This window comes from Scardinius erythrophthalmus, assembly GCF_964197995.2.
Source record: "Scardinius erythrophthalmus genome assembly, chromosome: 13".
In the NCBI taxonomy this organism is placed as follows: domain Eukaryota; kingdom Metazoa; phylum Chordata; class Actinopteri; order Cypriniformes; family Leuciscidae; genus Scardinius; species Scardinius erythrophthalmus.
Genome location: NC_138233.1, coordinates 19,712,260 through 19,739,754, shown reverse-complemented (window position 1 = coordinate 19,739,754; position 27,495 = coordinate 19,712,260). Strand labels below are relative to the sequence as shown.

Sequence of the window (27,495 nt, the reverse complement as noted above, 5' to 3'; positions counted from 1 at the left end):
GTAATGAACTTCTTTCCTCTTTATGTCACTCTTCCTCTTCACTCTCAGCATCTCAGTCCTTGTCCACATCCTTGAAATCATTCGTTTATTCTCGAATGTGACAAACAACAAAGCAGAGAGACCGTGAAAGTAAAGTCATCATGCATCCCAAGTTGAACAGTTTCCTTATAAAAAGTACGGATCAGTAGGCAGAAACAGAATGTCTGTATGACTGGAAAGCACAACCATAACTCCTCAAGCATTGATGCTAACATGAACATTTTTGAAATTATTTGTCATGTTTTTGTTTAAATGTTGTTGACTGCATATATATTTTATATGTTGCTTAATTGTATCTAATGGGAATGTAAAAAATAAAAGGCAATGAACTCATTTATAGAGAAATGTATATGTTGTTTTCACTATACCTTTTAGATAGACATGATTGGCTGCCTAATGATCATAGGTCATCTCTTCCTAAAAGAAACACAATGAACTGCAGGCCAGGGTTTACAGGAATATCAATTGAAGAGGTTTATCATATATATATATATATATATATATATATATTATATACACACATACACACAATTTTCTGTATTGTGGTTTCATAAAATATGAACATTTACTTTATTATTGTCATGCAGAACACAGAACATGCTTCTGTGACCAGAGAGATCATTTATTTTTAGAATATGTAGCTCTCCTTTACCTCTGTGCACAGCACAAATAAGACACATAAAGGTTACTTATTGCTAGATTTGATGAGTAAAAATCATGCTTCTCCAGCAGTTATATATTTTTTTATTGTTCAATGTCTTTTATGAGTTGTGTATTGCAGTGCTCCCCACCCCATGTCCTTGGGCCCTGCAAAAGAATGAGAGGATGAAACAGTTGAGAGAGAAGGGGGAGGGGGGATTAAGACTACTAGAGAGAAATGACTATTAGTCTTAGAATATCACCCATCCTCTTTAACAAAAACATATAACTACACTTTAGAGATATTTACTACAAAAAAGCAGGCTTAGCAGTTGCAATTGGCAACACTCAAACACTTGTTTGTTTGGATTTAACTGTATTTTTCACAGCGATTTACAATGGTTTAGAATTTTCCCCCATTTTAAACAGAAACCCATAAGACTAAACTTAGGCCACAGTAATCATTTTTATGTTGTACATGTATTGTGTAAATTGGCTTTGGCTTATTTAATTTCATTTATTTCCGTATATTCAGGGATTGTAGTGCAAGAAAAGAAGGGGGACATGAACTCTCCATGTCCTGTGCATATTAAACTATTCATGACCTCAACAACCCCACAACAAAAGCAGCAGCCAACAGGTCTATTTATCATAGTCAAAGTCATTGGACGGAGATCTTAAGGATGTGAAGCCCATGCACGCACTCATTAAAAACAGCTCTGGGGACCTCTACTGACCAAAAGAAAAAGAAATTAAGCTTTTCCCTGAGAGCCCCAAAACCTACCCTCCTCCTTCACAATCTAAAAAAAAAAAAAAAAAAAAAAACCTTAAATAAATAATGACAACATCAAAATGTTACAATAGATGTCCTTTTTAATTGTTCTAAGCATAAAATAGTAGTATTCACTTTTCAAATCAATTACAAAAAAATGTTTGTTTGTTTTTTAATAGAAAAAACTATATTTAATTATATTGCAATTATAACTTTTGCAGTGTCCTTAAATGAAACCCACAATCTTCTACTTTAAAGAATATATGGTTGGATATAAATACAAAAGAAATTTGCATTTCGATACACTATTAAAAAAAATGTACATCATCCATTAATAACTTAAATGTTAAAGTGGGAACTGTTTTGCTGTATAAAAAAGCACACTGAAGACAACATAAATGATCAGCTTTACAACACATTTGTAGCATTTTCTAAATAAAATTGATTATTTTATTCTGCTTAAGTATTATGTAAACAGCTTTTCTTTTTTTTCGCAAAAATGTGGTATAGTCTCTCCTTTTGATTTATCCTATTTAGTCATTGTTTTGTTTAGTCTTTTGTAAGAGAGAGGGGCATATAAAATGGACGGAATATGCAAGGAAACTCAATGTAAATACAAAACACATTATGTAAATACAATTTGAAATTAAACAAATACCGTAACCAGATAAATGTCACAAAATATTTACAACACTAAACATGAAATAATCAAATGCACAAACTCACAAACATTCCCACAGAGGTTATATCCGGGAAGGGGTGGTACTCTCGCTACGCCAAAACGGATCTGATTTCTTCCATCTTTTTATTTTCTTCATTCAGCCCTGCTATGCAATTACTCACAAATCCACACAAACACATGTACAACACAGCTGTAGATCTTCTCCACCAAAGGACAAAAACAGCTGTACGAGGAATGAAGCAGGCCAAGAGGGGATATCTGCACAACTGCAGCTTGACGTTCAGCCTCCCCCACAACCATTCACCTTTTCACTAAAAGTGCCTCAAAAGGCTTCCAACCTCTCGGGTTAATTCAAATAAATGACATTTTAACAGCACCTTTATTTCCTACCATAGGACCTTCAGACATAACAGAACACACAAAAGGCTTTGTGCTGGCATTTCTGTAGTAACAGTCAAAGGCCAGAGTCCATCTCTGGGAATATAGTGTGGGTTTTGTTTTCAGTGTTGACAGATCCCCAACACTGCCAAGCTCTGTCCTTGAACAACAGTGAGAAACTTCAACATTACAAGTAACCATTGGAGTGATTGGCCATCAGTGCTTTTATGAGTTGAAGTTTTCTCTGAACTACATTACCAGCAATCATACCGAATGGGAAAAACATTAGGAGTGCACAAAGGAAGCAAACCACATCCTTTCTCCAAAGAGATTCCTTCATTTTTATCTACGCTGTAGTGTTTACAACGAGACTGTTCTGAAATCTTCTGGGTATACGTGTGACTTAGCAGACATGGATTTTGACAGAACACATTCAACAATTTAAGGCAGTCTTTCAGAACAGATTTTTAACTTATTACCCAAAATGTCTGGGTATGTGGGTCTAGAGTCTCGACTCATTGCTGGCTTTGGCATCTGGGTTCTTGAAGGTCAGTCCGATGTTGTTTTCATGTACATACGCAGTAGAACGAGTGTTCGGAGTCTGCCTGGTGAAAACGTTTAGAAGTTTAGAGCGGTAAAGATCCCCTGCCAGGAAGTAGAGGATGGGGTCCAAACAGCTGTTCATGCTGGCAAGAGGACGAGTAATTTTGTAAGCAAAGTTGACGATATTAAGGGACTTGCAATCTGCGTCTAGAATACGGTAGGCGTAGTAGAGGGAACGAGTGATGTGGAAGGGTACAAAACAGATTGCAAACACAACCAGCACCAATATGATAAGTTTAATGGACTTCCTCCGGGATGAACTCTGTTGACTTTGGGACAGGCCCTTTCTGGGTTGGCAAAGGGCCCGTGCCATTAAACAGTAGCAAACCATGATGACCAGAAATGGCAGAATAAACAGCAGCACCATTACCACAGAGTTATAGGTAACATAGTTGTGAAATTCATCTGGGCGGCTGGTGTCGTGACACAAAGTGTCATTGCCCCTCTGAGAAGTGGTGACGAAAATCAGCTTGGGCACCAAGCAGGCTATCACTGCCGTCCAGACAAAACCACAGACCATGTGGGCATGGCGTGGCTTCACCATAGTCAGAGTACGAATGGGATGACAGATGCCAAGATAGCGGTGCACACTGATGCAAGTGAGAAAAAGGATGCTGCAGTACAAGTTGGCGTAGAAAAGAAACCGCACAATCTTACAGAGGAAAACACCAAAAGGCCAATGGCTGCGGTTTGCATAGTAGTATATGAGCATAGGCAAGGAGAGCACGTAGAGTGTGTCTGACAGGGCGAGGTGGAACATATACACTGTACTAGGTTTCCAGGGCCTCATCTTAGTGATAAACATCCACAGAGCCACAGAGTTCAGTATCAGTCCCAGGAAACACACCAGTGAGTATGATACAGGTAGCAGAATATACTTGAACTCCTCATTGAAGAGACAGCTGAAATTCACTTCCTTGGAAGGCATCGATATCAGTGTGGTGGAAGGAAGGGACAAATTCCCTGAGACACTTTTCCTTGAGAATGAATTCATTTCTGTTAAAATAAAATAAATATATTTAAAGCAATTTTAGAAACTTAGGAGATATTATAGCCTAGGTAAACACATGATAAAACAGATTTCATTGTAAAGCAATGTAAAACAGATTTCAAAGCAATGTTTCACATAGTCAAAACATAAGCTATAAAATCAACATGAATTAACTACTTAAAAGTGTCAACAAAGAATAAACTCTTTTGTTCTCACAAGTGTCATTTTAACTCTCCTTCACGAGTTTAGGTCTAAAGCAATAGTCAAACACCATACCCAAACAAAAAGAAAACTTACCTATTAACTCAGAGTTTAGCATCGAAATAATATCTTGTAAAAAATATCCCCAGTCTCAGACACATTAGCCTACACTTAATAAATTGCAAAACGCAATACAAAAACAAACAAACAAAAACTCTCTCACACAACTGTACACAAGGCACATGATGGGTAAATCTGTCAGAAATACAGAGAGAGAAATAGGAGCACGCGGAACTGTTTCCACACACTAAAACTTACCGTTCACTCAGCTGAACAAGGTAAACGTCCCTTCACAGGTCAAAACACGAACGTAGATAATTTAACGCTAATGGTTAAAAACCATTCAGCCTGTTTAAGAGATTTACGGATCTTAGACTTATCGGATTGGGAGCGCTCGAGTTGATATGGTCCTGCTGGAGTTGGTGAGCGCGTGAACAGCTGAGGGGCGGGGAATCGGCGCCAAATTTAGTTTCTCACTTATAGGCTACGCTTCGAGAGTCGAGACGAATCCACCAACGTTTAGGTTTGACAGGTTTTGCTTAATATCTCATCCCCTTTCCTAAATACCACGAGAAACCGACCACAATATTAAAAGAAGTTGGTTTTAGAAATCTTCGATTTTTAACGAGGAACTCCCTTTTTCTAATTTCTGAGAGGTGAATCGCTTAAAACCACCTCAGTGGGATACAGTAGCCTATATCATACCTACGCCTTATCAGTTTCTGCCATCTTTGCCCATCAAACAGACAGTAGTAATTTACAGTCGAAGCTCATCTCATGCACTTTAAACATGTTTGCTCTCATAAATGATACAGCCCAGTTTTTATGATAAAACCCTTGAAGGTAAATTATAGGACTTTAACCCAAAGCAAACATGGTGCTGTTGTCTTTCCGTTTTATACTAGCAACTCCAGACATTTGACACTCCTAATATTTTAATTCCAGGATATTTTAGATGGTTTTATGATACTTCCTTTATTTTATTTCACTTTTAGCAAGTACCATGTGACATAAATGAGAATTTGTGTGTACACATTCCTAAGTCATTTAATACAATTCCAAAGAAGTGACAGTATTTTTCAGTCAGTATTTCTCATCTGAAAAAGGAAAATGTTTTACTTGTTTCCCAAGCATTCTAGGGGAGTTTATGCATAGGCTATTGGTTTTGTAGACTAAATTTTATATTTAGTAAAAAGTTAAAACACATTCCCATTTGACCAATGAGTGGTTGGTCAAGTGCAAGATTTTATCACAGAATTGTTGATTCTTTAGCAACATATAGGCCTACACTCAAAATAATCAGACAGTAACACATATATTTATATCAGACTACACAGATGTGATGGTAAATACTAAATAATATGATCTGTGTTTACTGTTTATTTAGGGCAGACTATCATGAACATTGAAGAGCAAATGTATGGAAAGCTAAATGAACAGGGCAGAAGGTTACTGCAAGAGAGACCTTTATCTGCAGAGTGCCATAACACTCTTTATGCTTTGCCTCTCTGAGTTAAAGTTCACACTGAATATTCACACAATGGCTTTATGATGTGGCTGCAGTAAACTGAGTAGTTTGTGATTGAATAATCTGTTAAATAGTTTTCAAATCCTTGGTGTCAAATCCCAAGTCACCAAGAATGTTATAATAAATTAATATTAAAATACAATTTACGTCGTGTCATGCAATATGATATATCTTACGTATCTCACATGATTAGGGATGGGAACCGAGAACCGGTTCTTCTTCAGAACCGGTGCCCAGTGAATCGATTCCTTGGAACCGTTAGCATGCCTGCTTAACGATTCCGCTTATCGGTTCCGCTCGTTCAAATGTGACACGACGTCACACACGTGCTGCGTTGTTTTGGTTCAGAACGTAGCAAACACTATGAGCAAACATGGCATCGAGGCAGAAGCGCTCTGACCGCGTCCTAACTACATATGGCGCGACACGCGATAAAAAGTATCATTTTCCATGTTAATTTCCATGTTAATGAAGTTTAACCAGCCGCGACACGCGACGATCCTATTTGAAACGGATCCTATTTTACAGCGACGTCGCGCTGGAACAACAATCTCAAAGTGTGACAATGATAATATCAGGTACTATTTAATAGTGTATAATGTGACTGAATATCATTTAGTGCTCCCAGCTTTGTAGCTGTAAAAACAACAATGGATTAGTCACATCACATCAGATCTTGAAATTAAACAAATGGAAACTAAAACGTTCAAAATGTGATGAAAACCTGTGTATTATTTGACAAAGATTGTTTTAGTAACTCAATAGCCTAATCCACATGAGCACTGTTAATATTCCAAAAGGCACAAGCTCTTCCTAAACTGTTTTCAGTCTGTGTTTTTAGTTTTTATGGCACATAAATGGCAGTTTTATTAATTTTTTTTGTCCGGACCAATGAATGTGAAAATGATCAATTTCCTAATCCTAAGGCACTCTTCTTGATAATCTTTCAAGGCACACACTAGCGTGGCATGGCATACTGGTTGAGAAACACTGCCCTAGGCTATAGGTCCCTGGACTTTACTTTGAGAAGTAGCTCACCTACTTTTAGGTTTGTTCTGAGGTTGCTACACATAATTTGTGTATACTCTGTGCTGTGTCTTCTGATCAGATATTAAAGCGAAAATTAAACAAATTTGTACTTATTCCCTCACCCAATAAGAATCGATAAGAGAATCGATAAGGAATCGGATCGATAAGCAATATCGATAATGGAATCGGAATCGTTAAATTCTTATCAATTCCCATCCCTACACATGATATATCATATATTGCATGATATCACTCAGCTGTGTGAATATCAGCATATCGAGCCCGATCTCATGAAAGTGCAGCTGTATGAAAGCTGGGGAGATTAGTTTGTGGTGTTGGTACGGTAAGGCCCACTTCCTTTGCAATGCTGACCTGATGGTTAGTCCAAGAGGGAGTTACGAGAAAGTGCATAAATTGTACAGGAATTTGAGTGGGACAATGACTCAGTAATGTGATGTGAACTGGTCACCGGAAATACAGCTAGTTAAGATTCACTCTTCATCTCTGGCCTACATAATAATCGAATGACTGACAGATGAAGTCAGGAAAGCGAGTGCAGAAAACACACCTATTCTCCACCCACTTTCATTTGCGTCATGACAAAGCAGATAGATAGAAAGAGTCAAGATCAGCCACAAACCACAAGAAAGACAATTTTTTGAGAGAGTGGAAAGAAAGTAGTGTATTTGTGATAAGCTAAGATGATGTAATGACCAGACTCACAGATGCATTCTCCAACAGAGAGCACACACGGATGTGAACTCACGCTGGACTTTCTCCAGCTCTTTCTCTCTCTCTCCCTCTCTCCCTCTCTCTCTATCTATCTATCTATGACATGTCTCTGGACATTATAGGACATGTTGATGTCATTACAGACTATCCAAATTCATTGTTTTTGGGCCTGTTTACAACTGGACACTTCATGCATTTTTACTGATCACATAGCTATCTGATTTATCAAAACGATTCCATTTACACTTTATCACATAAATGTGTTTTCGCAAAACAGATATAAATCCGATCTTCAATTCCCGTGCTATAAGTTTACGTCACCGAAAGTAATGAGCTGCATTTTATTGATCATCAGCTAATTTCAAAATCAAAGACCGCAAGAGGAGAGAGCGCGACAGCTCTAGTAAGATCATTTAGTTTCTATATTTTTAATGAAGATGATTGTGTGCTGAGCTTCTGCGACTTACTTTCAGTTTTATTTGCAATAGTTTGCGGGTTGGCTTGATGAAGAGATAGGCTAGGCCTATCAGCTGCTCATCTGCGGCGATGCTTGTTGCAGTAGCCCCGTCATATCTGGCTGGCAATAACATGTCTTATAGCCTATATAACACACTCTCACACGTTTATTTTTTAGCATTGTTGTAGGAGTAAAATTTACATGTGGTTTCAACAACCACATGCATTTAGGCAACGTTCAGACTGTCAGTCCAAATCCGATTTTAGTGCATATCCGATTGAAATCAGATCAGATAGCTAGTATGAACGGCAAAATATCACATGAAATGCGACTTTTACAAATCTGTTTCAAGCTACATCCATGTGGTTTGAAATCCAATTCAAAACACATTTCTGGAAATTCGTTTCACTCTGACATGCTTTCACATAAACGTGAACGTCAGAAACATGCTGAAAGTCGCTGCCGAAACAAGGCTGTGTTGTTCCAAAGTGCAAGACGAGCAGAAAATTATAATATAACGGAGACATGTTTGTAAACCGACGGAGACGACAGCACGGAACAAAGAAGCAGAAAATTACAATATAACGGAGACATGTTTTTCACAATCGGATAGTAATCCGATCACAGAAAACGCATGAAGTGACCAGGTGTAAACAGGCCCTTTGATATTTCATTACTACTACCCCAATGCAAGTCCTCAAAGATCCTATTTCTACAAATAACCTTCTGTACCATATTTGTTCAAGTTTAAAGATGATCAAATATCGACACTAAATAGTATTTGACACAGGTTAAAAAAAAACTTGAATCACTTTTTTCTGTGACTTTACAAAACCATCATTATAATCCAAAGATAATATTACATAATTTATCAAATTACAAATATACAAATGCAAATATAAAGCACTACTTGGCTAAAAAGAGGAAAGGACTGTGGAGGTGGGAGAATGCAATTAACATCAAGTTACGTCATAAATTAGAGCATAGCTAGTTTGCCTTAATAGTTTCATAGTTTGATAAGATTAAAAAGCAAATGAAATGGCATGTACACACTGAATTTTACAGTTTGTATTCAATCTCTGTGGAAAATCAGGTTACATTTTCAATGGTCAGAAAACAAATGTGAACAGTTATTATTATGTTACCTGATTTTGAAGGTAATATTTACAGTTAATCCAGCAATGTAAGACTACACTGGAAATCATAATGTTTGTTCAAGTAAGCATTAAACCTCCATGGCCTTATCTCCTTAAGTAAAGGGGAGAACAGCAATTAAATCCCTGGGGTAAAAAGTAAAATAGGTATTCCTCTTAAAAGGACCAGCTGACTCCTTTAGCAAACAGTTGGTTTATGCACTTTTAGAAGGTAGTATATCTTCTCTTGTGAATAAATACAGGAACTAGGCTCAAAACAGGGATATAGGCAAGCTGTGTTACAGTCACCTGACAAGGTACTGAACCACAAAGTAACATTTCACAACAAATGCTTAGATAAGACAAGGATATGACTTATATACACAGTATCTACGTATAAGTATCAAGACGCCCAACATAGAATAAACAATTAAAGATGTGTTTTAGTGATACATATGATTTGTTTGGATTGTTAGACGCATGTATTGGACTATAGTTTATTCCACACTGTATGTTTAGGACCACAGGGACAGAATGAACACTTGGTGTGATCAGCTTTATTATGAAAGGAATTAAATTTATAATACAAAGGAGAGTAAAAAAACATATGTATTAGGAATGCAAATATTGAACTTGTCATTGATAGTCTCCTGATATGACACCTGATAGTCTCTCAGGCTCTTTGTGTTCAGTCCCAGATCTTGGGAAGGTTCTCCAAGATTCTTCGTCGATGAGATGGGTTGGACACACCCGCTGTACACAGCTCCTCCTCTGTGATACCACTGCAGGACAAAAGAACAAACTTTTGGCAACGTATTTGTTCACAAAGCACCATTGCTGCTTAGAGTCATTAACTAAAGCACAAAGCAGTGAGAATAGAAGAAAATGAGGAGGACAATCTATTTAAAAATTTTCACCACATCACATCAACATCAACCTTACCTGAAGTAATCAAGATCATCCCAACCATTGCGGCTGAGGTCCAGCGTGTAACGCTGCAAACCCAGAGTACTGAGCAGCTCCCGCACTGTTTCTGGGGCTCCATGTAAGACTGACACCTGCAGACACACATTGGCTTTGTATTTATCAAAGCTAAACCAGAAAGCTAATCCTAAAGTCCATATTTACATGGTTTACTGAACAACATAATCCATAACTGAAAACTACCCAGCTCACCTCTTTCTCCCAGCTGTAGTTTCTTTCATTAGCTAAACCATAATCATACCCATGATGCCTTTGCTGAGACGACATTTCATGAAATTGGTACTTTCTGTCTACTGGCTGAAAATCCACCTCACTTAGTGATTTAGCAATTTGGAGAGCTGTAAGTGAGTTGTCTCCTGAAGCTGTAGTTGGCTGCTCTACAATCCAAGGTACAGAGGATTCATGGGCGGGAACCCTTGTGGACACATAAGGGTTTAGCTTTGGTCCATTTTGCATTGGCATGGGCCTGCCTTGATGCAGCCTGTGATAGTCCTTTCTGACTTTTTCTTTTAGTGGTGTCTGTATGTCCCGGGAGAAAACAGAATGGTTCATGTAGGAGTTTGTGAGTTTTTTGACTGACAATACTGGACCCTGTCTCATATTGATCTTATGGGACTCTAACTGTAAAGATGGATTTGAGGAAGTGGTGTGTCTCTGATTTGGGGATGTATTAGGAACATCTGGACCTGGGAAAAGCTGATAAGAGGACGCAGTCAACGACAGTTCATTTTGAGTCTCACAAGATGGTTTATAGGGTGCTAAGGAGCCAGGAATATCAATCTCTGTGAAGTCGGATCTCCGAGCAGACCTTTTGCCATGGCTGTGACCTCCAGTCACTCTAGGGAGCTGTATCACGCTGTCTTTGGCCCGTACTAATTGTGATTCTTTGCTGGATGAGGGAATTTCTTCGACTCTCTGCAACACAGGCAACCCCTCAAAGATGAAGTATGCAGGATTGGTGTAGCTGTTTGGAGCTGCCATATACGGGGCTGATGGTGCTCTATAGTGGGAACATGAAGTGTAAGTCATCCAGTGGAAAAGGCTAGTGGAAGTGTGTGAATAAAAATGCTTTACCATAGATGAAGTAAACAATATTAGCTTAGGACTCATTTTTAACTCACTGGGTGGGGAATGCACAGGACGAAGGGCGAGACAAATGGTCCTTCGTCATTTCCTTCTCATCCTTCTCAATACAGAGCCACTCTGTAATGTGCAGAAGACATGCATTGTGTCAGACTGTTTAAGTATTTTTTACTAGTTTCAGTCCGACGCAGTTATCATTTTCATGTCCTGTGCCATGTTGTTTAAATAGCATATGCATTTGTGCCCATTTGTGCGCCTATGGGCGTGCTGGTCTGAAAACGAGGTGTGTTCTGACGTATTGTTGGCACATTGCTATTTTGAGGCAACAGAAATAGACTGCGCAATACATATTTTTTTTTATTTAAAGAGCGCGTTAGTAATGTGCGCCTATAGGCGATTCCACAACGTGCGTACACTGCTTATTAAACACAAAGGGACGCACAGCAGCACACAAACATGCCAAATATTTAAAATAAAAGGATTACAATGTAAAAGATTATTATTGTGTACATAAAGATATGGTGGAATCCGACTTGTCCCGTAGATGGCCTGCTTGCGCATTTTTACGTTGCGCACAAGCAGTTCCGTTTGCGCTCTGGAGACGGCTTCGGTCTTTCCACTATTAAATTCCGTCATGTAAACAGCGAATCTGCCATGGCGAGAGTGCAACTGGCATTTAAAGGGAATGGGAGATGAGATTCTGATTGGTTTAACGCAAAACACACCCATTACTCATTAAGAGAAGAGGGACAACCCTTTTAGACCATGCGCCTGGCGCGCCGACCATTTTTACCATTGTTAAACTAGCAAAAGTGGATTCGGACACGCCCTAAGTGAACTTGCGCCCTGCGCTTTAGACCATGCGCTTATATCGTTAAAATAGGGCCCCTAATGTTTTGTGTGCATCACTTTAAGAGTCATATTTCAGTGAAGGTCAGGATGCATCTGGACAAGATCAGGCAGAAGGGAGCCAAAAGAGGAAGCCATGGTAGATAGAAAAGTAAAAACAGATCCAAAGCAGAGGAGGAACTAAAGCAGGAAGAAATTTAAGGGGAAAAGTTGTCCAGGGAATATTTTAAGAAGTGATATTGTAAGGCCATGTGGTTAAACTACCATAGACCCTTTCCCGGATCTTTCGGCGGTCTGGTGGTACATAGACCCTGATTCGTCCTCGAATAGAGCCCATCTCCTCTCCTCTGTGAGTCAAGCATGTCTCAAATGGATCCGATGATTTCCCTGTTACTGAGCGAAGAGGTACACAGCACTCGCCTGTAATGGCATAATTCCCATTATTCAATCAATATGTCCAACAAAGTGCCAAAGAACAAAGTAAGTGTTACACTTTGTTATGAGGAAATGGTTTCTAAAAACCAAACCACTGTTTCAGAGAAATTGAATTTAAACAGACATGATGAGCTTGACCATTTACCATATGACTCAAAGCCGTCACATGACTTCACAGACAACAGCAAGTGCTGATCCCGGAGATGCTCTAAATCTGAGAAAACTGGGTGGAACTGAGAAAAAGGAGAGGCAAAATAGATATTTGATTTACCAACCAAAACAGTCAAATCCTTATTAATAGCTCCAAATGATCATAATGAGCCAAATGATCTCTATCACAACCTTGGGAAACTGTTTGGAAGACCAGCCAAGTTTGAGAAACCCTGGCACCTCACAGCACTGTGAGTCATTTTCGGCAGAACGGCGAGGCTCTAAACAGAAGGAGAAGCATAAAGTCATAAAAAAAAGAACTGTCACAATTATCTCACAATCTCCTGACATTTCTTAAGGAAACAGACTAGCAACAAAGCATTGCATGGTCTCTAGCCTGATTGCACAAAAAATACCTTATACCTTCCAGACAGCGGGAGTGGAACTCGATGAAAAACTTGGCCTTGCTAGCTGTTTTCACTATGGCCTCAATCACCTCCAGCTCAATGCTGGCTCTCTCTGAACCCGAGTCTACATCCACAGAGATGGAAAAAAGGACTGTGACATGGATATGATACTAAGTGAAACAGTAAACAAAATTCAATAAAAAAAAAAAAATACTTGTTCTATTTTGATAGCTGATGTGTATTTGTAAAAGGGATAGTTCACCTAACAAAATAAAATTCCTTTATCATTTATTCACCCTCAAGTGTTACAAATGCCATAAGACTTTTGTTCATCTTCGAAACACAAATGAAGTTATTTTTTATCAAATGTGAGAGATTTTTGTCCCTCAATTGAAAGTCTATTACACTAAAACTTTGATGTGTCAAAAGGTTCATAAAGAGGTTGTAAAAGAACAGATTTAATTTAGGCTTTTATTCAATAAACACTGATCAAAGAACATACAACGAACACATCAAATATGGTAAATGAAAGCTAAAATGTGATTGCTTGATGCGAAAACCACTGAGGTTTGTTCTGAGCTCTCAGGTTTTATTAAAATAGTTTTATTTGTGTTTATAATATGGTTTGGAATGGCATAAGGGTGAGTAACTAATGACAGAAATGTAGTTTTTGGGTCCACTAACCCTTGTTTTCTAAAAGCTTAAATAGTTTTAGGGCTTTCTCATGTTGGTGCTGTTAAAATGAACCAGCCTTGAATCCAGCCTGTGTGTGGTAAAGGGAAATGGTGGTTCCTTAATGAAATGCATGATCAGCAACCCTTAATATAACTCCTTGAGTTATGAAATTACATTCAGAAAGGTCAGAAACTTCATTATCAGAGACACAAGTTGAAAAGACTCCATACCTGTTCTGGGAAACTGTGATATTACACCGACTTCAAAAGTTGCAAAAACAGGAGAGTGATCACTAGTGAAGATGTCGTCTGTGCATCCTGATGAACAGAACCAAACAATAAATTTTAAATATTTGTTTTATTACTACATGCATTTGTTTCCAGTTATGCCAGATACACACTAGCCCTGATTTTCATTCGCCAACAGTTTTGTGGAAATCGCCGACCAGTGAATGAAATTAGTGAATGAAATTAGCATGCTGAAATTACCAGTTTTGGTTCATGTTTCATGTCAGTCATGTTTCATTATTACATAAACCAGGAACAGAACATCAGCAAGCAACCATTCTCTCTCTTTTACACATTATCCTGCATCACTGTTACAAGCTTTGATGTAAAAGCGCCACGGTTCAGACCCAAATAATATAATCTGAACACAATTCAGCTTGGGCAGGGGGAGGGGAGAGCAAACAAACTAGGATTTGGACCAGGCAATCGAAGTGTGAACGCACCCTTACAAGTGGACGATGGTAAATGCAGGTGTAAACAGGGTCTAAAACGTTTTGAGCTTGTCCACTTTCACTTGTCCATTTACCTACCCATAAATTGACCCTCCCCTCATAAGGTTGTAAAGTGGGCAAAAGAGACTTAAAACACCAGGTGTAAACTGTCTCCCTCGTCCACCTGTGATCCCATCGATCAAAACGCATCTTAATATCAAACGTTTGCAGGTCTTAGATTTTAATGGGCATGCCAAAAAGTCCTACCTATCGGTTCAAAGTCTATTCATTCAACATGATAAAGTTCTGTTCTGTTCTTACCAACGCTTCCCCATTTGTGGTACATGCTTAAAGCAAAATTCATTCAATTCTTAATGCTACAATTGGTGTCTTAATGAGACTTCAGGCATACATACCATCCTCTGAATTGCACATCAAATTCCCATCACATAAAATGCTGCCATTAAAAAAGTTAATTAAAACACTAATGTGAGGTAGTATTATAACATACTATGCATTTGGTCAGTGTTGGCTGTGATCATACACTGGCATAATATATGTGTGAGGCTTTCACTGAGGAGGCTGAATTCACATAATTAGAGCAGACAGACAGACAGGATATGACTCTGATCATGGACCACAGACTTACAATCATACCCAAAGTAAATATTTGCTGTGCAGAGTAGCTACACACAACTTATTCCAAAATGCTACAAAAATAGCAGTCCAATGTTTTAATCTCTCCCCTATAGCTAAAGTGCAAACCAACAAAGGAGTTTGTCTAGCCACTTCATGTATTATTAATACATTGTAATGCACTAATGCTACATTATTCCTATTTTATATGATTTGACAAACACTTGAGAATAAGAAGTGAAAGAAATTAAATATACCATATGAGGTACAGGTTATGTGAGACTCTGGGTAGGACTTCCACAGAACTCTGTCACACCATGAGGGCCCATTGACTTGCACCTAAAGAAAGTTTATATAGTTTTAAAAACACAATTAGTAATTAAGATTAGTAATTGTAATCTGTGGTTGTCACGCCATCATCCCAATCATATCACCGATTCTGATTCATATGGCATTTAGAGTGTGAAAAGGTTTGAGCTATCAACTGAAGCAACAGAATAAATGAAATAGAAAGTCTTACCCCACTGGACTTGTATTTCTGCCACAGATAACAGTCTCTAGAACCACGTTCATACCGATAGGTGGGGGGAAACAAAATCTTCTCCTCCTCTTAACAGAGAGAGCAAGAAATAAAGTATCTGTTAATGCTTTTTTGGCCCACATGCTGCTGTGTAACCTCGTTGATTGATTTCATGTGTGTTGTCCATGGGAGTGGAAGAGCAGCCGCTGTTCTTACTAAAGTTAAAAAAGGCCTTTCTTCTGTGCCGCTCTCTAGTCAATTGGTCTGCACACATCAGCTCCTCAAATTCTCGCTTTGAAACATGCTTCAGTATGTCCTGCAAAAGAGAGGCCTAGGTCAGGGAAATCTGACCTTCAATATATGATATAAGTGAGTACTGTGAATACACAGAACAACATAGTACAACTCCAACTATGGAGTCTCCTTGGAGCAATGTTTAAATGGCTGTAGATCACAGTTAATAAAAAGAAGTGAGCAGGAATAAGTAAAGCTGGAGTGACTAATGTCTACACAGAAATAAAGCAGATTAAGCTGTGTAACCAGTGCATCCAGGTCCAGGCGGTAGTTGAGGTCTCCACACCAAAAGAGATGATTGAAACGAAGGCTAATGTCGAAAGTGCTGAGCTGCTTTTCACCAAGAGACAAAAGTCTGAGGATGTCTTGGAAGTTGTGGTTCCTCCTAAGAAAATAAAGAGGAACAGTGCAAAATAGACACTCTCACTTAAGCTATCATTCAAAAGCTTGAGGTCAGAAATATTTTTTCAACGTTGTCACTTTTGATCAACTTAATGAATCCTTGCTGAATAAAAGTATTCATTCTTTAAAAAAAAAGTCTAACTGAGCCCAAACTTTTAAACAGGAGTGCACAAGACATAGTAAACACAACGTCATCCGTTGCATAAACTGCTTGGACTTGTCTTAAAAGTTAGTCAATCTAATTTTATTCTTCAAGATAGCCATAATGGTTACATTAAAGTGTAGATTGGTCAAATTTGATGCTAAAAAGTGAATATGTCTCCACAAGTTTGTGTTCTGAACGACCTTAATGTCTGACAGGTTGTGATCCTTGTTTAGTAAATTATACCCCGTTTTTTCCTCTGAAACCATTTACAAAGTCAGAAAGTGTATGACACCATAATGTTTTAAAAAGTATTTAGATTTTGAAAGTCATATAGTGTATTCCAACCTGAAAGATAAAAAAATCAGGGCTGTTATGTGGTCTGCAATTTTTTTTTCTGTTGAAGTGGTCTGCCACCTGAAAATGTTTGAGATCCACCGCTCTAAATATATATATGTGTGTGAATACCTGAGTGCTTTATCACTACCAGAAGTCAGATGGCAGTTCACAAAGCCCATTGAGGTGCTGTTAAAGAGAAGAGAAACTCCTACTGCTCCCTTATTTCCTGTAACCACCAAGACGAAACAAATTATTCATCACTTGGTTTGTTTTCCTTGGCTACAAAATACAAAGGAGGTGAGAAAAGAGGGGAAAGGAGAGTTAGTTCATTAGTGAGTGTGCTGTTTGTTTTAAAAAAGAAGATTTGTACCAAGCGTGTTCCCCAGGCCAGTTTTTACACTAGCGGTGTTTACTTGACTGATGCATCCTTCATGCTCTGGTTTTACAAACACAGCCAGTCTGATATTCCAAAGGGACTGTACTGCCACCTACAGGAGGAAACACAAAACACACTCACAATCTCCTCTCACCATTGTAACACACTCAAATGTAATCTAATCAAATGAGTAATAGAGATACATGATCACTTAAGAAGAAGAAACACAGTGTTCCAGTCTATGAAGATTTAGATTTTTATAATGTTAGACCTGTTTGAAGTCGATGTTGGTTGCACTCCGAAGCGTGGCTCTGACGTGTTCAACCCACTCTCTCTCGCCCTGCGGGTTGTCCTGAGTGCCCACTGCATATATATCATGAGGCAGAGAGGCAATGGACTCATCTGGGGTGAGACCCAGACCACAGCAAGTAACCCAAGTCTGCAGTGAAGCAGGTGGTGGAGTGTCCCCTACAGGCAAAATACAGACATAACAATAAAATATCTTGTTGCAGGTGTTGAAGCCATGATATATTTTATGACTAATTATATATTGTATATTGATACCCATATTCCAGGTGCCCACAAACACAGAGATGACATCAAGCTCAGACTGCTGAGTGTGAGCAGCTTTCATAAGCTGCAGCAGTCGACAGAAGGCTTCGCGCTTCTGGTGAAGAAACATCAGTACTTTAGATTTAGTATGTTTAAGGTAAGCCAATTCAAGTCTTGTCCCCTCACCTTTATGCTCTCAAACACCAGTTCTCTCGGTGGGTTGTGAAGACTGTCAACGACCATCTTCAGTTTGGCAGGGCCTTTCTGAAACTTTACCAACTGCACGACTAAAACAAAAGCATTAGACGGCATTTACTAGCCTTGCATTATAATAATAGAGACTAAAGTAAGTAATGTTTTCAAGGCAAGGTTAACTCACTCCTGTTGTGTGTGACAGTCTCCACACCAAATGAGCCAGACTTCTTGTCAAATAGCAGCACTCCTGCATCTATGTCTACCGACACTGTTTGCCTGCCATACCTGACCACCTTGACCTTGACATTCAAACACATGCACATAAATAAATGCACACACTTTCATAATTAAAATATTAGCACTTTGAGGAAGAAAATAGACATTGTGCTACCTGAAAGCTGTGGACGGGATTGGGTCGGGCATGCTTTTTGTTAGCTGTTACTGCCTCAGGAGGAGTGGCTGGTTGCAAAGATAAGTTGTGATTGGTTACAGCTTCTTGCAAAGCTTTGAGAACCTGAAAAAGGCATGACATTGCTATCATTATTTCAAGAAATTCAGAAAGTATGTGGTTTTTGTGTGCTTGTGCATGCTGTTTTTATATTGTATATATTGTAGTGTGTCTCTACCCTCTTCTCCAGAGAAGACAACAGGTTACAGAGTGTAGTGAGCTTGTGAAGTAGATTATCCATGTTTTCTTCAGGACTCGTTCCTGTATTCTAATGAAGAGAGAGTTAATGAGAAAACAGGAATATATGAGGAAAAGATGGAGAAGCAGAGCATTAGACCCAAAATTTGCTTCCTGGAAGATACTGTTGCCTTTGCGCTGCTAGCTGATGCAGAAATCACACAAGTCTAGGGTGCTGTGGTTTGTGCATTATGCTGCAATGTTGTGAGGTTGCAAAGGTGTTCTAGGTGGTTGCTATATAATTGTTTACTGGCAAAAGTCAAAAGAGCTCAAGGTTCCGTTCTATGATATTCTGATCCCTATAGGGTGTAAGGGACTGGTTCACAACCAGGGAGCAGGAGCCCACTAGGGGCCCTCAGAAAATGCTCAAAGGGCCGCAGGATGACTTAAAATTATTTAAATTTATATATTAATAATAATAACACAATTGGTTAACATTTATCAATATATTAATATAATATAACTTCATTGAAATGCTAAAAACATACAATCAGGATATACAGTAAACCATACAGAAGTCTTTCCTCAAAACACAAAATAAATTGTCGTTAATTAATATAACACCCCCAGTTTCTGTTGATGAAAAAGTTTGAAAACAAGCAACTTTATCATAATTACAGTATAAATATCAGAGGAATTAATGAATACTGAATGAAAATCAATGAATATTGTGTAGGACGATGATGGACTTTCGAATAAAAAATGTAGAGAACCATTGGTCTAAGGGATTTTTTCCTCTGATTTAAACATCCACCAGCTTAAATAAGTCCGTCAGATCATTTAGAAAGGTAATCGGAAACCTTTCCTCAACAAGCTGCATGATTTGAGCAATTATATATGTCTGTAGTACAAACTACGAAGGACAAATTATACACAAAATTTTTATATTTAGGGTCGGGGCTTTGTTCAGATCTCTAATAAGACGTATGAGCAATGGTGATGTCTATCTTTGCAAAGACCAGTAAAAATCCCATTCCTGTTTGAACATTTGTACAAACTTTGAATCTGTTGTTCTGGTTCCATATATCAGCCACACAGTGTGCAATCCTTTATAAAAATGTTGCGTATGAAGCAAACTTATTAAACTAAAGACATATAGGATTGATTAAAAATAGTAGCTTACTATATTAGCCTTATGTATGTGTAAAACCAAAATGGGATGTACCTGCATTGTGGGAAAGGTGAGATGGCCGCTAGGATGATCAAACACTTTCGCCAAAGTCTCCAAACTAGACAGTGTCTGGTCAATCTCACTGTGATAAACAAATCAGGGATAACGTTTTGCCAGGACATGTAACAGTCATTATTCAAATGTTCTTCTTTCAAATAATTGCAGCAGTGTGTGATAGGACATGTGATGTTAGAGAAACAGCACCTGTGCAGACTGTCACATGCACGGCTGAGGATACACTGAAAGTGTTGAAGTCCTGACGCGCCCCCTTTCACATTCTCCAGGTCCTTACCCACATTGCCATGCAGATACTCATCTAGTAATGGGATGATCTCGCAGCCTAAACTGCAGAGGTAAACATCGGTACAATGAGCTGTGAAAGTGGCAATAGTGTTCACACAGTTCTTTACAATCACAGACAGTGTTTTGTGATGTGATCCAAAAGTTTGATATTGATCCAGGTCAGGTGTGAATGTATGTACCTATTTGGGCGGAGCTCCTGAAGCCTCTGCAGAAGTAAATGAGGGGCTGCTGAACTGGAAGGTGGAGGGTAACCTGCAGGGGACATTGCGCGTGGTGGAGGGGTGGCAAATGTTGAACCTGGCTTCTCATCGTCACCATCTTCAACAAGAAGACACCTGTATGTAAGCTTAAAATTTTGAATGTGGTGCCTGTGGGTAGAACTGTGTCACAGCAAAATATCACACAAAATATAATATACACTTTGCTAACAGGGCTGCGGATTAAATGGTTGCAAATGCGACAAAAAAAAAAAAAATTGTGTTAGTCCTGCGGTTTCATCAGATGTCAGCCGCGCACCAAAGTATTTTCTGGAACAACAAACATAGCTTAAGCCATGATGTCCGATTCGCAAACAAATGACTCATTTGAACCGCTTCTTTTTAATGAACCGATCAAAAAAGATTTACGTAGCAGCCTCAAACTCGTGGTTTGAATTGGATTGTGAATCATTCACAGCTGCACTGTTACTGCGTTCACATTTGACTTCTTCAAATTGTGATTTTTCATTTATGTCCAGTTCTAAATTATGAGCTTCTGAACAAACATTTTAATCAAAGTTTCTTGTATTTGTCAATTTTTGGAGTCCACTATGCTTCCTATCCCGTCTTACCTGAGCTCTCATCGTTGGGCTCTGATTCACGCATAACAGGGTAAAGCAAAGGGGCCACCAGACCTTTGTGAGGGTGTTGATATCCCACAACTAAATCACCAAGAGTACGGAAACAATTCACCTGCACTCCCTGCGTGGCCTGAAATAAAAACACACACAACCCAACACATAACAGCAAACAGATTCACAGATTAAATATACAGCAGGACAGCATGAGGATTGGAAAGGGAACAGTGGTGTAGTAAAAGATTGACAGGAATAATGGTATCATCAAAAGCATGAAAACATTTGTGACAAATTGTAAATGATGAGAGATCCTAAACTTTTTAAAATCTTATACTTTTTTACTTTTTTGATCACAACCTTTAACATTTTATTTCAGAATTGGCAAACTTATTAAACTACAAATATTTGGAATTCTCACAGATTAGGGTCCAATATTAAGTTGCTTATTAGCTTGCATATTACTAGGATATTAGTTATTATAAAGCACATATTAATGCCTTATTCTGCATGACCATATTCTACATCCCTTAATCCTAACTATCTTACTAACTATTAATAAGCAGTAATTAGGAGTTTATTGAGGCAAAAGTCATAGTTAGTAGTTAGTTAATAGTGAGAATTGGACCCTAATCTAAAGTGTGACCAAAAAATTATATCCTGGACTCTATATCCTGAGTAAACTAAAATAGAAGGCAGAAAATGCAGAATTGCTAGGTTTGCCACAACAAGAAGTTGGTCTAGGTAGGGTAACTCCCAAAACATTTAAGTTTTTCCGCTTTATGGACCAAAGATACAATTACATTATGATGCTCTCATTCTAGCGTCTGCCAAACTCTACATACCACAAACAGCCACTGGCCAGCTCTCCGCTGTGCAAACAAGGGCACACACACACACACACACACACACACACTTAAACCATCAGGCATCATGACAAATAAAATAACCCGCTCTTTGAATGGCTTTTTTTAGAAGCTTGTATTTTCAAAGTATGGTCAATGAAGCCATTTTGGCAAAAACGTTCAGTTATTTCCCCTAAAATCTCTATATAGCAGAATGTTTTCCTTCCAAGAGTGCAGCTCTTGAAAAGCGATTAAAAGAAATCAGACACTGGGAGGGGGAGAAATTTCAGAAAATTATCTTGTTTTACAATAGAAATACTTAAAGAACACTTAAACAACTTATGACTTGTGTCTGTGTTTTTGTATTAATTCTGTGCTTTAGGAAACCGGCATTTTAAAGTCACCTTTAAAAACACTAACACTTTTGGATGAGTGTTTCTATATTTAACAGACCAACATGCCTTATCCATGCAGTAAAGAATTAGTACAAAAGACCCACAATGCATCTAGCACTGCTGCATGCATATTTTAATCTCCATACAGACAGACAAACCCATTCCAGTCATTCTTCACTGGATCTGAAGCGTGGGTGCTGGAGGAATGTGTGTGAAACATTTTATTGACAGCAATGCCACTGAGGTCATTTTGAAACCACGTAGCTTTATGCTTCTAGACAGCAGACAAGACTGCTTCTCTTTTTTTTCTACTTCTTTAAGAAGTGAAAGTAACAATGAATGTCAAGCAATTTGCATGTGAAATTTAAAATTCATTAAAAGGTAATCCTGCCAGGATATGATTAGCAGACCCTTTGTCTTCTCACCTGCACAGCCAATAATCCATCTGCATCGGGGAGGATTCGGTACGTATGAACATGTCGCTGGAATCTATGTACAAAACAGACAGACTGTTGAATCAAAGACAATACAGTAAAATAAATATTCTTTAAGCCATTGTTCACCCAAAAATGAACATTCATATCTATCAAAATGTAGTGACTGTCTTCCTCCTATGGAGCACAAAAGGAAACATTAGGCAGGATGTTTGCTGCTCTTTACCATACAATGAAAGTGAATGGTACCATGACTGTCAAGCTAGACTTTCAGTGATTAGCAACCTAAGCTATCATATGGCTTCATAAGACTTTAAAATGAATGCACAAGTTCTATGGACCACATTCATAGTGCTTTTGGGCTTTTATATTGCATTTATAGTGCTTTTTCTTTTTTAGGATTTCGACAACTTGTACATTCTGCTAAACTTCTCAATTGGTGTTTAGCAGAAGAAAGAAAGTCATACAAGTTTGGAACAATATGAGGGTGAGTAAATGATGACAGAATTTTGTTGGATAAAGAATAATATTTTCTGCAATTATTCACCTGTGACCACATAAATAGGTTTTTAGTTTCATTAAGCTTTTCTGAATATAAATTGTTATTTGTGTTTTCATTAAAAAAATGAATTCATTGATTCACCCTCACGTCGTTCCAAACCTAAGAAACTTTTTTTTCTTTTGTGGAACGCAAAAGAAGATATTTTGAGAAATGCCTCAGAAGAAAGAAGAAAGTAAATGATGACGAAATAAAAAAAAATTGGGTGAACTACCCCTTTAAAGCACTTTTTCATACAATTTTTCTCTTATCTTCTTAAGTTCTTATCTTCAGTAAAACTCTCTCAGAAAAATCTTATCAAAGAAATATGTAAACTGTTTTATATCACCATAATGTTCATCAGCTTTAAATCAACATTTTCAATGACAATTAAGTATCTTGTACTGATAGAAATTCAGCTTTGGTACAGATCGTGTGATACACATAAATGGGTCACTGTGTGGCTTAATGAAACAAAGTGTGCACACTGGACATTAATGTTTTCCATGGTCACCATGAGATTATAAATTATGAAAGTAGGGTAAAACCTCATTAATACCATATGCAAAACCACAGTAAATAAAGTTCCACCTGTTAATGTGGTCACATCATGTGACATTGTATGTCAAATCATACAAGATCATATTTCTGTGCCCATCAGAGGTTAGATAAACCACAATTTGTGCTCATTCACATTTGGCCACAGAACCCAGAACCCAGAACACATATTTAACCAAGCCCAATGAAGAAACAATTAGAAACCTCATTGTTTCTAGGTAATCTAAAACAAGATAAAAAAAAACAGAGAGGAAGTTGGCTGTGACTGTGTGATTAGATGATTTGCATGTGAACTGTTTCAGAGAGAAGAAATGAGGTAGAGACCAAGGGAAACAATGAACCAGAGTCAGACAACGAGCAAAAAAGAGAATAAATGAGAGAGAATGAAAGAAAGAAAGTAGGGAGAGCAGTTGAAGCTGGAGGGCTCAGCCTTCAGGAATGTGTCTGGCTGTGGGCTGCAGTAGAGAGAGAGCAGTGCGGTCACTGGAGCCTATTCCCTCCTGCAGGGGCCAGAGACAGGAGGAAAACAGGGGAAACTGAGGCCTGAACAAAGCTGACCAAGTGGGGCCTATAGGGCTGCTGTAGACTGAGTCTCATCTCCTGGAGCTCATATGCATTGAGATAGACAGCACTAAACAATCTGAAAGGTCTTGCCAAAATTCTGCTAAAACCTGATGGGGAAGGCAGACACATGGCTGTAAAATCCATCTCACAAGCACTGACTAAAGAAAAGGGCTTATAGCTCTTCTTGACAATGCCTTGTAACTATTGCGATTTATATGAAATTGTCAGTGTGCATCACCCGGAAGTGCTGCGGATAGACATCTGGGTGTGGTGCCAAACTCATTCTGGGTGAATTCTTTGAATTGCTAGGAAATGCGTGACAAATAAAATCAATATGTGTTCTAAAATCAGCTAAAAATATCAACCATGTCTGATATCCTCTGACTGGATTGAATCATAGTCGGATGTTTATAAAAAAAATGAAGCCTGTGCCAATCACTACGTGATTTTCTCTCAACCTGCAATCTGCAAACTGACTCTGACTTTTGGAAACCAGCGTCGGCTCATCAGACAGTAAATCTATATGCAAAAGTTGTGTAGTGTATTCCAGAATTAAGGTGTTGTACTTACAGCAGACACAAGGCATAGGCTCCAGGCACAGATTCGCTGTCCCTCACCAGGAAGCTTCCATCTCTCCCAGCACGGGCCAGCAGCTCTTCCGCTTGCACACGGCTGATGTCCCGATGGTACCAAGTCGCTGCTGTCATGGTGCTTTCAAAAGAGTGTTCTAGCAGAGTGTCCGACAGTCTAATTTTCTGAATCTGACCTGTTGAATACAAATTAGTTGAAAGATCTCATGCTGTTGCTGTTGATCTCCAGTGATGCTAAAACCGGAGGTCCACACTGTCATCCCCTCTTTTTCGGAAGCTGAGCCTCAAAAAACCTTCTTGTTTACACTGTCTAATAAGTTTTCCCTCCCATGAGCATGTGCATTTCAAAGGCAGGATGCGTATTTGGCCAGAGGGCAGATCCAGGACCGGCCTCCTCCTCTCGTGAGTTGTTCTGACTCCACTTGTGAGAGCTCATGACAGAGCGCCCATACACATGCTGCTCACCCCCTGACAAAAGCTCCCTATTGTCTGGCAGCGAACATCCTCTGTGTAAACTCATCCAAGAAGAGGAACCAAGAGTAAAGAAAAAGCACCAGCTCCAGACTGTGCAGATATGAAAAGGCAGTGTAGTAGTAGCCTACCACCACAAATTCAAATACTTTTGCACTCGGTTGGTTTCGCCTTATAAGGGCAAGGCAACACCCCTCTGAGAACCTCAGCTGATGTCTGCAAACTCCAGTAAAGGATAGTTAACTACAACCAGAGGTTGGCCAACAAGCTTTAGGGAAAGAACCAGACCTGCTCTCCATACGCAAAGATGATTGTGAAGGGAAAACCACGAGGGTCGTCACGCAGAAGTAAAATCGGAATGTATGGACCCTCGGCAAATGGAAGGAAGTGCTTCACAGCTCCAGATGGCAGAGGAGGAAGAAAGAGCAGAAAAAAAAATGAAAACACTAACCTGAATTCCTCTAAGTGACCTCACATCATTGGTGGTGCATGAACCTGAGCACAGCATAGGAACTTTCACTCTCTCTCTCGTTCTGTCTTTCTATCCTTCCCGGTGAACTTCAGAAAACGCCATCCCATCCCATTCACAATTGTAACTAAATCATGGTCACATGCTTTGAATCGGTCTCTACAGTTCTCTCCCGGTCATATGCTCACAGCTTCAGATCATCTAGGTTACTGTGCTACTCTTCCAGTTGTTTTTCTCTCACTCCTTGTTGGCTTCCCAGCTCTCTCTCTCTTCCTCGAGCCTCTCTCTTCGTCTCCCTCTCTCTGTCCAGGAAATGAAGAACACAAGCTCCACCATATGGATACGATCATCCCCCTTTCTCTGCGTCTCTTGTTTTGTTCTTCTCCTCCTCCTGCCCTCTTTTTCTTCGCTCTTTCTGTTTCCAGCTGCCTGACTAACACCATCCCTCATTGCTCAGCAAAAACAGTCTTCAAACCTCTCCACCACACACAAATAGAGAACTCCACCCCCAAATCTCTGTATGTTGTGAGTGGGCTATAAAAAGTCATTGTTTTTCCACTATTAAGCAGCTATGAAGGAAGTAAAGCGGACCCAAGAAGTTTCTACCGCACCCTTTATCCGAAGTGTTGTCTGTTCAGTGTTTTGGAAATAGACTACAAGGTCATATGAAGGTACAGGTTTTTGAACATGTTGGAGTATTCAGAGGTAACAGCATTTAGTGCCAACAGCACCTCCGTTGTGAAGCACCGATGAAGACAAATGATAATGGAATGTAAATAATCTCTATTTTTATCCCCATAAATATTTAAACCAAGTTGCACACTTTTCCATCTCAGCTCTGTTGTGGATTTCTGGTTCTGATATGCATTAAAATTTTGCATTTAAAGGCTGTTCGCAACTGTACTTTCAAAATGTAATTATTGTATTAATTGCAAATTGATGGATGGTGAAAAGAATTGAGCAATTGAATGTGAGTTTGTAAAACATTGCCTAAATGGCTATTTTTTGATTGATTTGATTAAATTGTTTAATTTGCCCCACCTGCCTTGTTCGTTACCCTCTTTTGTTTGCTCCCTATTTAGTCTCCCTGTGTTTGCAGTCTTGTGCTGGTTTGTTGTCCATGTTCCCTTGTGTTCCTGTTCCCACCTGAGACCTGTCTCGTTTTCCCCCCATGGGGAGTTTTGTTTGTATTTTTTTATTTTATTTTTTACTTAATAAACATATTTTTCTGCACTTGAGTCCTCGCTCCAATTATCCATTCTGTGACAGTATTAAAGATACATTCTCTTAATATCTTATGCAATGTTGCTTCTCAAGCAAATTGATCTTCTTTGAAGAATTTTTTTATATTTCAATATAAAAAAATCAATATCTGTCTGTGATCCAAAATACATTAGACATGTGATCATGGATAACTGAGGGTCACATAGTTGGACCTGACAGTTTTTCTGTTCTTTTCTGAAGGTACAGTCCATCCAATTACCCCCCGGGTCATGTTTACAAAACACACAATGGATTACAGTCCATCTCTAACCCAGGCTAAGCCATCAAAGTTAGCACCGAACACAGGCAAATAACTGTTTCCAGACTTTTTACTTGGCAAACGTACACTATTTAGATGGATTATGTCCTAAACCGC

At 38.8% G+C, this 27,495-nt stretch overlaps 2 protein-coding genes across 3 annotated transcripts; both read right to left on the bottom strand.

Moving 5' to 3' along the window:
• Positions 1-720: 720 nt before the first annotated feature.
• Positions 721-4,802, bottom strand: LOC308700434 (P2Y purinoceptor 4). 2 transcript variants are annotated; one of them, XR_014031307.1, is made up of 3 exons: positions 4,624-4,751; positions 2,177-4,109; positions 721-846 (listed from the first exon to the last, which is right to left on the bottom strand). XR_014031307.1 is itself a non-coding variant. In XM_081382072.1 (2 exons), exon 2 carries the CDS (start codon positions 4,105-4,107, stop codon positions 3,013-3,015), a length of 1,095 nt encoding a protein of 364 aa, XP_081238198.1. In that variant the 5' UTR covers positions 4,108-4,109; positions 4,624-4,802; the 3' UTR covers positions 1,530-3,012. The 2 variants fall into 2 exon arrangements, 1 of the variants encoding a protein (XP_081238198.1); XM_081382072.1 differs by lacking the exon at positions 721-846 and having other exon boundaries at positions 1,530-4,109; positions 4,624-4,802.
• A 4,979-nt stretch (positions 4,803-9,781) lies between these two features.
• On the bottom strand, positions 9,782-26,163 carry inppl1b (inositol polyphosphate phosphatase-like 1b). Its single transcript, XM_081383417.1, has 28 exons — positions 25,839-26,163; positions 24,897-25,092; positions 22,658-22,721; positions 20,990-21,128; positions 20,340-20,478; positions 20,062-20,202; positions 19,852-19,939; positions 18,628-18,717; positions 18,393-18,515; positions 18,186-18,300; positions 17,993-18,093; positions 17,819-17,921; positions 17,526-17,722; positions 17,249-17,366; positions 17,008-17,104; positions 16,242-16,380; positions 15,918-16,017; positions 15,702-15,790; positions 15,439-15,520; positions 14,058-14,144; positions 13,169-13,276; positions 12,938-13,026; positions 12,741-12,828; positions 12,425-12,580; positions 11,350-11,431; positions 10,421-11,228; positions 10,187-10,302; positions 9,782-10,026 (listed from the first exon to the last, which is right to left on the bottom strand). The coding sequence occupies exons 2-28, from the start codon at positions 25,031-25,033 to the stop codon at positions 9,933-9,935; spliced, it is 3,690 nt and encodes a 1,229-aa protein (XP_081239543.1). The 5' UTR covers positions 25,034-25,092; positions 25,839-26,163; the 3' UTR covers positions 9,782-9,932.
• Positions 26,164-27,495: the final 1,332 nt, after the last annotated feature.